The 13,036-nt window shown below is 53.2% G+C and overlaps 1 protein-coding gene across 2 annotated transcripts in view; it reads left to right on the top strand.

Annotated features, from left to right (window-relative positions):
• The window catches only part of CPNE5 (copine 5), a 90,792-nt gene that overhangs the window by 55,919 nt on the left and 21,837 nt on the right, over window positions 1-13,036 (top strand). For both annotated transcript variants that reach the window (XM_065884676.1, XM_065884675.1), the window contains 2 exons: window positions 2,205-2,308; window positions 7,051-7,155. In XM_065884676.1, coding sequence (XP_065740748.1) covers window positions 2,205-2,308; window positions 7,051-7,155 — 209 coding nt within the window. The remainder of the gene's footprint in view (window positions 1-2,204; window positions 2,309-7,050; window positions 7,156-13,036) is intronic.

Genomic DNA, 13,036 nt, shown 5'->3' with positions numbered 1-13,036 from the left:
TGCTCGGTAAGTCAGCCATTCTCTATTCCAGATCTGAAGTCCTAGATTTCTCAGGAGGCTCTCAGATTCCTGGGGCTTCTAGGCCTTGGAAGCCCTCAATCCGGCCTCCTTGTCCCTCTCAGGTGGGCGATGCTGAGGGACATGATAAAAGCCATCATTACCTGGGCGCCTCCGTGTGCTGGCCACTGTACCCCAGCACTGCCCCTCAGGGCCTCCCTTCAGGAGACCCTCTCAGCCCAGGCTAACCCAAATCCAGCCCTGACCCGAGTCAGAAGAAATCAGCGACTCTAAAGATACAGGGAAGCGGATCTCATGAACTATAGTGTGCTCTGTGCTGGAAGAGGCATGACTTTGAAGTCATGTTGAGTTCATACATGTTGAATTTCTGCTCTACCAGTTGCCAGCTGGTGATCTTGGGCAGGTGACCTAGCTCCCCCAACCCCCAGCGTCCTCATTTGTAAAAAGCAACAAAGGATTATTCTGAGGGCTAAATATGATAAGGCTGTAAAGCACTGAGTTCAGTGACAGGCCCACACAGATGGTATCTAATACATGTTTGTTGAATGAATGAATGAGCAAGTGAATGGAGGGATGCTCTGTTTGCTGTTGTCAGATGTCCTTGAGGGAAGGCATATGAGGTGGTAGAGGTGGGAGTGGGGCAGGGACAGAGACCGCACACTGGGCGGGGGGAGGGGAGAAATATCCAAATCATCATAACTTGTACACACTTAGTGTGTACTTAGTGTGTGCAATATACTGTTCTCAGCGCTGCTCTCAATTAACTCATTTCATTCTCACAAGCCTATGAGGTAGGCCTTGCCTGTACCCCCATTTTACAGATGAGGAAACTGAGCACAGAGAGGGTGCGTAACTTGCCCTAGGTCACACAGCTAGTAAGGGGATGGAACGGAAGCAGGCAGCCTGGCTCCAGAGACCATATTCTTAACCATTATATCGTACCCACTGCCGCAACCTTTGACCATGTCCTTCAAGCTGTGAGAGGTTGCATCTTCATCCCTGCCACCATTTTGGTCCTCGTTGGGCTGTAGGACACTGATCTCCAGAGACCCTCTTCGCCACTGAGAGGAAGCGGGCAGCGTGAGAGCTGGGTGGCTTGCTTCCTGCCTTGCTTCCCTCCAGGGCCAGGCCAGGCCCCAGGGACTATTGACAGAGCCTTGAGCTCTGGCCAGTTGGCAGCTGATTTGTCGGGATGCAGAGCTTTCAGGTTGAAGAGACCACACGGGGATGGGCAAAGAGGAGGACATGGAGGCATCTCTGCCCAGTGCCCTGCTGGCTGCAGCAAGCTGAGGGGCTAGGAGCCGTGTGAGAGGAGAGGTCAACCGATTCTCACTAGTCCTGGTACCTTCCTTATGCTCTTGGGTTGAGTGTTAGGTCTGGGTCAGCCAAAGCCGTGAACTAGTCAGGGGAGTCAGAAACCCAGGGCTCTGTTTGATAAACTTGTAGGGGTTGCTCCCTGCTCTGAGCTTTAGGCTCCTCAGCTGTAAAATGGGGGGGTCATGGTCCAGCTATAGCTACCTGAGAGTTAGATGAGCCTCTTGTGAGTCAGTGCATGTGAAAGTGATACTTAAACTTGAATGTCCTCTAGGAACCATACAGTCATGTAAGGGAGTGAGGCGATGTGGCCGGCGAGGGCTTGGGGTTAGGTGACCAAGCTCAGAGTGGCTTGAGTTAGTCATTGCACCTCTCTCTGAGCCACTCAGTACAATAGTGATGATACCTTGTGCATGAACCTTGACCGAGTGGGTGACGTGCCTGCACTCTGCTCCAGACTTCACACACTTGATCTCATTCAGCCCTCACCACAGCCCTTTGAAGTGTGTACTGCAATCAGCCCCATGTTACAGAGGGGAAACTGAGGCTCTGAGAGGTTACCTCCCTTGCCTGGTCACACAGCTACAAACTGGTAGAGCCAGGATTCAAACTGGGGCAGCCGGCTCCAGAATCCACCTGCTTCACTGCCCGGCTGCTCCACCAGACCTGCCGGGTGGGGTTGTTTGAAGATGAAATGAGACCCTCCTGTTAGCTCAGGGCCTGGCACGTGGTGCGGGGCAGTGTGAGCTGCTGTCCTTTCTAACTGGCTTGGGGCCCAGAATCCCCAGGCCCTGGGGCTGTGTCCCCGTAGGGACGGGGCCCCCCTCCAGCCTTCTGTGCCTCACATACCTCTTCTCCCTCCTTCCCACCAGGATGTCGCCACAATGCAGTTCTGTGCCAACAAGCTGGACAAGAAAGATTTCTTTGGGAAGTCTGACCCCTTCTTGGTGTTCTACAGAAGCAACGAGGATGGAACGTGAGTTCTCCGGCAACGCTTCACCCCCACTTTTGGGGGCATGGGCTTTGGGGGGAGGGATGGACTGTGGTGACTTGCCGGGCGGGGGTGGCTTGGGCCATCTCCTCCTGCTGCTGCCCTGAGGCCCCTGCTCTAGAGAGGGCAGGGGCTCTGGGTGGAAGTCAGGGGCTCCAAGGTAGTACCCTGGCCACACAGATGGGGCTGGTGGGGGATAAGGGGCAGACTGCAAGCCCACAGTGCCATTCTGAGGGTCATTACTAAATGGCTGGCACTGGGCATGTCAGAGATGGAGGGAGCGGGCAAAAACAGGGCTAGGGAAGGAATGAGGGGCCCCTCTGATAGTCTATTCCTTCTTCCACATGCATCACTCCACATCTCTAAGCCTTGTCCTGGCTCACGCACAGCCTTCCTAACACCCCACTACACATATTCCCCCCACTACTTCCTACTCAGCATGGCAAATCTGGACCCCTTTCCCCCCTTGGCCCCAGGCTTCATTCAAAATCCCTCCCATCTTTGAAGCCTCCATTTCCTTCTCTCCTCTCCCTAATCTGGAAGCCACCCACAATATGATGGAAAGACAACTCATTGGGCAATGTAAGAGGTCAGTGATGTACACAGAGAGACAGATTCTAGGTTGAGGGTCTTGGGACGTAAGTCCTCTTTTCCAACCCGCTCTGTGACCCTAGACAAGTATGCCACCTCTCTGGGCCTGTTTTCTCATCAGTAAAATGATCTGGTTAGGTTAGGTGGTCTCCGTGGTCTCTAAGCACCACAGCTCTGGAAGGCTGCAGCTGCTTAGCTGGGATTCTGCAGAATGAGGAAGCGATGGGGCCAGGGAGGGTAATTAGAGAAACGCTGCTGGAGAAGGGAACTAGGAAGAAGGTTTTGAAGGAGAGGAAAAAAATGGGTCCACGGGGTTTGGGGTTTGGGGGTGGGGGGAGGAGCAGGGAAGAATAACAGGCTAGAGAAACAGTGTGTGCAAAGCAAGTGTGCCCTGAACAGAGGGCAGGGAGGCCTCGCTAAGTCCCCTAGAATCTGAAATTCTGGGTGTGTGCGTGTGCGTGTGCGTGCGTGCGTATGTGTGTGTGTGTGTGTGTGTGTGTGTTGGGGGGCAGGGCAGCAGCAGGGAGGAGGTATGTTTCAGTCGAAGGGAAAACTGATCTTTAAACGAGCGTACAAAACAAGGGAAATTAGGTACGATAATTTGCATAACAAAAGGATCCTTTGTCTCACCATAGGACTCTTAGCAGGATTTCTTTAAATAATTCTTGTTGACTTCGACTTGATTTGAGGGAGGGAGGAAAAGGTCTGAGTAATGTTCTGGGTGCCCATGGAAATGTCCATGCAAGTCCCCTCCAGAAAGGAGGGCAGGGGCCGCCCCAGGGCTTGTCTCAGCGGCGAGGGCTGACTGGCCAGCAGGAGGGAGGGATTTGGGTTGTGGAACAGGAGATGGACATGTTGCAGAGTGTTTGCCAATGATTATTCTAGCAGAGCGGTGTGTAGGTTGGGTGGGGAGGGGGCGGGGGAGAGGGAGAGACTCGTGACTGACGCGGTGAACAGGTGGGAGGTGCTGCGCCAGGCGAGCTGTGGAAATGCAGGGGAGGAGGCAGGGAGGGGAGGACATGGGCAAAAGGGCAGGGCAAGACCTGGTTCTGCAGAACTTGGGTGGGGACCGCCCACCGCCCCCTCCCTGGCAGACGAGCTGCAGGGAACCCAGACTGTTGAAAATGGCAAAGGAGCTGGTCAGATGGGGCAGGCGATGGGGGTTTATTTTGGGGGTGAGTTTCACGTGAAGCATGGGCTGGATCTTTCTGGGGTGAGGGGACACCAAGGGCAGCTGGAGAAACCGATCCAGAGGGACCACAGGGAGTGAAATGTCAGGCCTGCCACGCCAGAAGGAAAAAGGGCAGGAAGCATCCACGGAGCACCCGTGCTCCTGGCACTGCACATACCTTGTCTTCTTCAATCAGAATCACTGGTCTGGGAGCAAGAATGTGGTGATGGAGAGCCGGGCTCGGCCAGTCGCTGCCAATCATTAACTCTAATTTTAGGCAAGTGTCTAACCGAATGGAACTTTATGTGATGGTGGAGATGTTCTGTATCTCACTGTCCCTTATGGTCGCCATCAGCCACATATAGCTGCTGAGCCCTTGAAAGGGTCTAGTGTGACAGAGGAACTGAATTTTTTATTTCATTTCATTTTAGTTAATTTAAATGTAAATAGCCACGTGAGGCTAGTGGCTACCATTCTGGACAGTGGGGCCCTACCCTCTGCGTTTCAGTTTCTTGGTGTGTGTGATAGGGAGAATCATAACACCTTCCTCCCAGGGAAGCCATGAGGATTAAATGAGTTAATTCGGGTTATTAGAACAGGGTCTGGCAGCGTTAGTTACGGTTCTTTGGGAAGCTCAGTCACTTGCCCAGGGCTGCACAGCTGGAGGTAGTGGTCCTGGGACCGGAGCCCACGTCTGTCTGACCCCATTGGTTCACACCCTCACCCCACGGCCATGTCCCGAGTGTGTGTTGAAATGAATTGAGTTGAGCTGGGAGATGACTGCAGGGACCATTTCCACACTAGGGCCTTGTCCCCCACGGCAAGTACATCAGGGGATCGAGGGGCCTGTGGATTTAGTGATGGCAAAGGGGGGGGGGTTGGGGGAGTTTAAAGAAAGTGGTTTCAGGCAAGAGTCTGAAGCAGAAAACAGACCACACAGGGCTCAGGGAGAAAGACCTAGGGAGGAAATGAGGCTAATAGCTTAGAAGACTTGGTCAGGCAGTTTGGCTGGCAAGCGAGAGGAGCTAGAGCAGGCAGTGGTTCCAAAGAGGTGGGGAGACGGGGAGGGTCCACAGCAGGTCTGTGCGACTGTTGCAGGTGGGAGGTTAGGGCTTCTGCAGGGTGTGAACCTCCCTCCCTTCACCACCAGCTGCTGCTCCTGCCATCTCCCCCAGTCTAGGCTCCTCTTCCTGCCCGACCTGCTGCCCCAGCCATGGGCAGCTGTGGCCCCTCCTTTCCCCGTCCCCATCACTAGCTCTGGAGCGTGTGGGGAGGTCTCCCACATGTACCTCACACTCCAGTGGGTGGGCGAGAAGGAGCACAGAAGAGAAACGCTGAGCCATGGTGACAGGAATGACATTTTGACTTGAAAATTGCCAGAGAAGAAATGGCACAGGCTGTGTGGGTATGGGCGGTGCCCAGGCACCTTCCTGGGTGACCTTTCCAAGCCAGGAGGTAGCTGGGGTGGATGCTGGGAAATCTCATGGGGACAGCCCCTCCCCTGAGCTCCTCTCTGGCTTCTCGCTGCCCCTCCACGTGGCAGGGCAGGCTTCCACGGCGGGGCCAGTCAGGCACGGCATGGGGAGTGGGCAGGGGCGCTGGATCGGGGCCCAGCTGGGATTAAGCCAATTCTGCACTTTTAGTTTGCAAAGCAAGCTCATGGATTCAGACTACAAGAGCTGAAAGGGTCTTAGAGATCATCTAAGCCAGGGGCTTTAATTTCACTGGCTTGAAATGCCAGTGAGAGCCATGGAAACTCTCCTCTGAGAAATACATTTACTCATTAGTTCATTCTGAAAAAAATATTACATGAACACCTTACTAAGTGCCAGGTGCTATTCTGGGCACTAGAGATATACCAGTGAACAAGGAAGACAAACCCTTGCCCTTATGGAGCTTACATTTTAGTGACAGACTATGAAAGAAATAAGGAGAAAGACAGACCATGTCAAATGTCAAATGGTGACAGATGGGATGGAAAAAGCAGTATGGAAAGGGACTAGGATATCTCAGAGTCAGGGGACCAGGGGGCTATAAATTTTAGATAATGGTTCTCAGGGCAGGTGCTCATGTCAAAGAGATGACAGTTGAGTGAAACCTGAAGGAAGTGAGGAGGTGAGCCGTTAACATGGAAATTTGGGAGAGAGTCCTTTAGACAGGGGAACACATGAAACTCAGGCACCCAGTTCCACTGACGATTTCAAGGGTTCACAGACCCCTAAAGCCCGTCCCCAGATCCTTCCATGGATCTCAGATGAAGAAAGTCTAATAGTGGCCAACTCCCTGGGTTTACAGGTGAGGAAATAGAGGCCGAGATGGGGACAGCCTTGCTCAAGGTCACACAGAGAACAGGGGCCAGAACCACATCTTCTGACACTCCTACCTGGTGCAGGAATCCTTTTTGTAGTGTTACCAAGAAATGGCTGTCTAGGAATAAAGACGCAGATGTAGAGAATGGACTTGAGGACATGGGGAGGGGGAAGGGTAAGCTGGGAAGAAGTGAGAGAGTGGCATGGACATATATACACTACCAAATGTAAAATAGACAGCTAGTGGGAAGCAGCTGCATAGCACAGGGAGATCAGCTTGGTGGTTTGTGTCCACCTAGAGGGGTGGGATAGGGAGGGTGGGAGGGAGATGCAAGAGGGAGGAGGTATGGGGATATATGTATAGCTGATTCACTTTGTAATACAGCAGAAACTAACACACCATTGTAAAGCAATTATACTCCAATAAAAATGTTAAAAAAATAAAATAAACTGAAGTTTATGCAAAGATTTAAAAAAAAAGAATGGCTGTCTAGCTTCTACCTGGATGCTGCTAGTGACAGGCAGCTCATCACCTCACGAAGCCATTGTTTCTACTGTCTGGCAACTGCAGAGATTAACAAGCCAGCCCCTCTGGTGATCTGAATTCTGCCTCCCTTGGAGTCAGGACTGACAGACTTCCCTCTCTTCTTTGCCAGGTTCACCATCTGCCACAAGACTGAGGTCATGAAGAACACCCTAAACCCAGTCTGGCAAACTTTCTCCATTCCTGTGAGAGCCCTCTGCAACGGGGACTATGATCGGTGAGATGAGAAACTGTCCCCTGTCCGCAAGCACAGGTGCGGGGGGCACGGTCACGTTGATGAGGGCCATCCCATCAGTACAAGCGAGCAGAGCCTCCTGGAGCTGCGTGCTGGTGGCCCTGCACAGGGTGGAACTGGGGATCCCTCTGGCTCCCTGCCCTTCCCTCACCACACCCCGCCTTTTTTCCTCCCAGTCTGACTTTCCCATTGGTGGAAGCCCTCCCAGGTTGGGGGGATGGGAGGTACCAAGGATTTCAGAGAAGCCCTGGTGTGTGTTGGGCGCCCTGCCCGGAGCTCAGTAGCTGGTCTTTTCACTGTGCCCAGCGAGGGGCAGGTGGGGGCCAGATGGCGGCTCTAGATGCACGTAGAGGTGACTTGGTCCCCAGCAGCCCCAACTCCTGGCTGAGAGACTCTGGGGAGTCAGGATCCCAGGATATGCGCTGCCAGATGAGTTGCCATAAATGGGGGTGAGGGATGCAGTGCAAACAGCTCATGGAAGTTTTTGACGCTACAAAGCCTACTCATAATACACCTCATCATTGTTTGAGTGTAGATTGTTGAGTATAGATACAGATACCTAGTTTCCAATCCTGACTCTGTGATGAAAAAAGCACCCTCAACCTGGGCAAACTTTGACCTGTCTGAGCCTCAGTTTCCTTATCTGTAAACTGGGTACCTAAACATCCACCTACCTTGTAGGGCTGCTTTGAAGCTCACAACCTACATGTAAGGCTCTGGTATACATAAAATACCGTTCAGCATTTCATCCACAAACGTTTATTGATGCCCTACCATGTGACAGGCACTGCACTAGATGCTGGGAAGTCAGGAGGAAACAAAACACACAGTCTTCACCCTTCACCCAACCTCTTGGAGTTTACATGCTAGTGGGGGAGGCAGACATTAATCCTATAATTGCACAAAGAAACATATAATTACAAATTGTGGCAAGTGCAGGGGGGAGAGGGGACACGTAGGATGGGAGCTGTAACACGGTATTGGTCTGTGTTAAGTCACAAGAACCCAGCCTGGTTTCCGGTGGTTGCTATAGCAGGTGGGCGAGCTGGCAGGGGCTTCTCGGGCAGGGCTGTCCAGGCAGCCCTGAGGAAGCTGGGCCTCTGCTGGCCACTCTGACAGGAGCCCTAGGGTGTCAGAACAGATACCTCAGGGCATCCTGGCTGGTGGCATTGGCATGGGCTCCCTGGCACTCTGTTCACAGTGGCTACTGACAGGGTATGTGCGGTGGGGTGAGGGGACAGGAATGAGCGGACGGATGGCCTCCAGGCACCCCTGTCTCTCTCCTGATCCAGGAGATGAAGTGGCTTCTTTTCCTGCCTCGGCTGGGACAGAAAAGCCACAGTCTGTTCCATAGGTGGTCGTTGAGCACCTACGATGTGCTCAGCACTGCGCCTCCACCTGTGTGGCATTCAAGGGAATGTAGCCGCATTTCTGTCTTCAGGGGGCTTACAGGGAGCTCAGATGTGCACACGTATATTTTAGACCGTTAAATAGTTGTGCAAAATGAGACTGGAAACAAAAATAGGCATTTCAGCCAAACAAACCCCTGTTCCGTGTCTAGCCAGGTCCTGGGGCTTCTGGAGTGGTGGGGAATGGGAGGGGTTGAAGCAATAGGGTCTAAAGGAGGCTCAGGGCAGGGTGGAAGGTTGCGGGGGCAGCGTCAGTTCCTGGGGACAAGGGATGTAGGAAAAATGGTTGGGATAGAGAGGAAGGGAGCGGAAATTCAAGGTTGGGGGATGGGAGAACATGGCGGCTCCATTCTCATAGGGGTGGAAGGAATTGGGATTTCCGACCGCACTGCCTAGAGGTTTCAGGGTTTGTCCAGCTGACCCCCTACAGCCCGCATCCCAGGGAAGGCCTCCTAGGGCCTCAGAATCCAGCATTGTAAGAGGTCAGCCCAGCTCAGAGGCCTGGGCTCTCTGATCAGCCATCGGAGGAGGTGCGGGTGTGGGGGGAAGGTGCAGGCTTTGCGGAAAGCCCAGGTGGGCTCCCATCCCCCTCCCAGGCTGAGCCCTGGACTGGTTTCCCTCCAGGATGGCTGGGCAGCTTGGGCCCTCCTCCAAAGCCAGGGACAGATTAACTGTGATGTGACTGACAGTGGTGCTAATGGAGGTGTCAGGTGTGTCACACGGCCTGGTAAGCGAGCAGACCTGCCCCCTGTTGAGCCCTAGGGTCACCCACATACACAACAGCCACTCAGGAGGTGCAGGCATTTGGGAGGCCCCCGCAGGGCAGGACAGGGTGGGCCTTGTTCAGGAAAACAAGGCCGCTTTCCTCTACTTCCGAGGCACCTCTTGAAGTCTCACAGTACACATTGGGTTTAATCCAGCAGCCCTGTCTTCCAGGCCAGCCGGGCACCAGACACCGTGTTGGGTGCTGTGGACACAGTGAGCTCTCAGACCCAAGTCTCCTTCTGAGGTCGCTCCCAGGCCAAGGTGGGAGACATGGGTCATAATAATAACATCAAAGGCTCCTGTGGCACTTCTGAGGTAATTGATGTATGTGAACTAATTTAATCCTCCCAACGATTAGTACCTCTTCTGAAAAAGGTACAAATACTATCCACATCTCGTAGGTAAGGAAACTGAGGCCCAGAGAGATTAAGTAACTCACCCAGGGTCTTACTGCCAGTAGCATCAGAATCTGGACCCAAGCAGGCTGGCTCTAGGATCTGTGTTCTTAAACTCCAGCGCTCTGCTGATGAATGGTCAAGGCGTGGGGTGAGTGGGGTGGGACACTTGGAGGACAGCTCTAGGAGAGTTTGCTCAGGGGCTTGAGCAGGTCTGCTTCGAGATAGGAGGTAGAAGGAAGACTCAAAAGGCCTTGACAGCTGCCTGGATATGGGAGTGAAAGAGACGTAGAGATTATTAGGGTTTGGAGTTGGGAGGATGAGAGACGATGGTACCACTAGTGGAAATGGGAAGTGTGACAGGGAGCCAGACTGTGTGGCTATGGGACAGTTACAGTGGTGTTCTTCCCAGGGGAGAGGAGAACAGAGGTCTGGGAGTCCCCAGGAGGGGGGCTGGCAGAGGTCAGGAGTAGGGGGATGTCAGAGAGATAAGAAGGTACCAGGGGGAGGGCAGCCATAGTCAGGGAGCTGAGAGAAGAGAGTTCAAACAGAAATATCAACTTACTATTGTGAAAAAGAGGGCCAGGGGGTGAGAACCAGGGATCTGCTGAGAAAGGGCCGTTTTCTTGGAATGATGGGGGTGGAAACGAGTTAATCTTATTAAGCTTTACTGAGTCTTTAGGACATGGGCCAAATTCTGTCCTAATTGGTTTAAATACAGTATCTTATTTTGTGAATTTAAATTTCACAATAACCCTAGGAGGTGGGTACTAATGACATGCCCATTTCACAGATGGGGAAACGGAGGACCGCAGATTATGTCACTTGCCAGGGCAAGGAGAAGGTGCATGTCCCTTCTCCAGAAGTCACTTCTGGGCTGGCCCTCTAATTTGGGGTTCCCCTGGTTTGGGGTCCCCCTGCCTTTGCTGTGTTTCCAGTCCACACAAGACCAAACCCAAGCGACCCAGCTGAGCAGAACCTGAGTCAGAGGAAGTGGACTCAGGGTCAGAATTAATCTAGCCCTCCAGTGGGGTGAAGTGGGGTGAAGGGTGATGAAAGCACTTCTCCTGCCTTCCCTGAAGTCCCCCTGCTCTGTCCTTGAATATTCTGCGACTTGAGGATTTGTCCCTGTTAAACCAAATTCCTCTGGGTCGGGCTGCTATCACTCACTCACACCTTCATGGTGAATAAGTAGGTTTTAAAAGGGTGTTAAGGGTACTGGGTCTTCACCTGGAGAAGGGAGAGGGTTCCCAGGAGCTGGGGGGCTGTCAAATCACCCAAACTTCGGCCCCCTGGATTGAACCAGTTGCTTCTCCTTTGAACATCACCACCCGCTGAGCACCGGGAGGGGCTGGGCCCAATACTATGGCTTCAGTTAGGAGTGTCTTATCCCTGGTTCACACATGCACAAGCTGAACTCAGACATAGGAACCACAGTCAGTGCAGTACAGCTGGGGTTGCACAGCACCTCTGCCATCAAGCCTCACTGCCTGGGCCTGTGAGGCTCGACGCTCTTCTTCCTCCCAGCAGCTTCTCAGAGTAATGGACTGACTCAGTTAGTTTAGGGCGAACCCCTCAAGGCCTGTCAGCCCTCGGGACTTGTAAGCATCAGGGAAACATACCTTTTCCTGTTTCCCCTGCCTGGGAGAGGGAGAGGCTCATTAGGAGCAGACCTGCAGCTCGGTTCGGAGGAGGCTATGGACAGAGCTGCTTGGTGTGCTGGGGGGCAAGCCTGGAGTCTTTGCCAGCGTCCCCCATCCTTGCTGGCCTGCTGAGGCTCACACACCCCGCTCTGTCACTCCTGCCCCACGCGTTCAGAGACCCACAGGACACTGGCTCCCTGCCAAGAGGCCTGGTGCTGCTACTGACCAGCTGTGTCTGGCTTTTGCTACTGCCTTCCCCTGCCTCTGGGCACCTCCTTCTTCCCCAGTTCTGGAGATTTCGGTTCTGAGCTAATCTGACTCCCTGCAGCCATCCCTGGAGCCTTGGCTGTGATTGCTACTGGGGTGAGTTGGCACAGGAATCTCATACTCAGTGGTCTCAACCTCAGCTGCAAGTTCAAATCCCCTAAGGAGCTTTTTTTTTTTTAAATTTATTTATTTAGGCTGTGTTGGGTCTTCATTTCTGCGCGAGGGCTTTCTCTAGTTGCGGCGAGCGGGGGCCTCTCTTCATCGCGGTGCGCGGGCCTCTCACTGTCGCAGCCTCTCTTGTTGCGGAGCACAGGCTCCAGACGCGCAGGCTCAGTAGTTGTGGCTCAGGGGCCCAGTTACTCCGCGGCATGTGGGATCTTCCCAGACCAGGGCTCGAACCCGTGTCCCCTGCATTGGCAGGCAGATTCTCAACCACTGCGCCACCAGGGAAGCCCCCCTGAGGAGCTTTTAACAATTCCCCTGCACAGGCTGCACCCCCAGACCAATTGATTCTGAATCTCTGGGGTAAGGCATCAGCATCAGGATTGCTAAAGCTCCCTGGGGGATCCGATGTGTAACCAAGTTTGAAAACCAGTAACTTCATCTAGAGAGGTTAGTGGCTCTGGAAGCACATTAGAATCAGCCAGGGGACTTTTAAAAACTACCTGTACCTGAGCCCTATCCAGACCAATTAAATCACGCCTTCTGGCAGTGAGATGAAAAAAAAATTCTCCCCAGTGATTTTTTTGGGTATCCAAGGCTGTGGCTATGACTGGGGTCCTCCTATAGCCTCTGAGCATGTTGGCTGTCACTGATCTACTCACCTGAGGGACTGGTGTTGGTGGCCCGTCATTGTGGTGTGCCCACGTGCCACAACTACTGAGCCCACGTGCCACAACTACTGAAGCCCACGTGCCTAGAGCCCGTGCTCCGCAACAAGAGAAGCCACTGCAATGAGAAGCCCACGAACCGCAACGAAGAGTAGCCCCCACTCGCCACAACCAGAGAAAAGCACGCGCGCAGCAATGAAGACCCAATGCAGCCAGAAACAATAAATAAATAAAATAAAATAATAAAATAAATAAATTTATTTAAAAAAACAAAACAAACAAACAAAACTATCCCAGGTGTGGCCCAAATGCTAAAGTGGAGAGGAGGCTCTTTTTGGTTTTAATTTCTTTTGGGCTGTGTTGTGTCTCCCTTGTGGTGCGCGGGCTTGTCATTGCGGTGGCTTCTCTTGTTGCAAAGCACGGGCTCTAGGCACGTGGGCTTCAGTAGTTGTCGCTCGCAGGCTCTAGAGTGCAGGCTCAGCAGTTGTGGCGCACGGGCTTAGTTGCTCCGCAGCATGTGGGATCTTCCCGGACCAGGGATCGAACCCATGTCC

This window comes from Phocoena phocoena, chromosome 10 (assembly GCF_963924675.1).
Source record: "Phocoena phocoena chromosome 10, mPhoPho1.1, whole genome shotgun sequence".
NCBI classification, from domain to species: Eukaryota; Metazoa; Chordata; class Mammalia; order Artiodactyla; family Phocoenidae; genus Phocoena; species Phocoena phocoena.
This window is presented reverse-complemented; position numbering and strand designations above follow the sequence as displayed.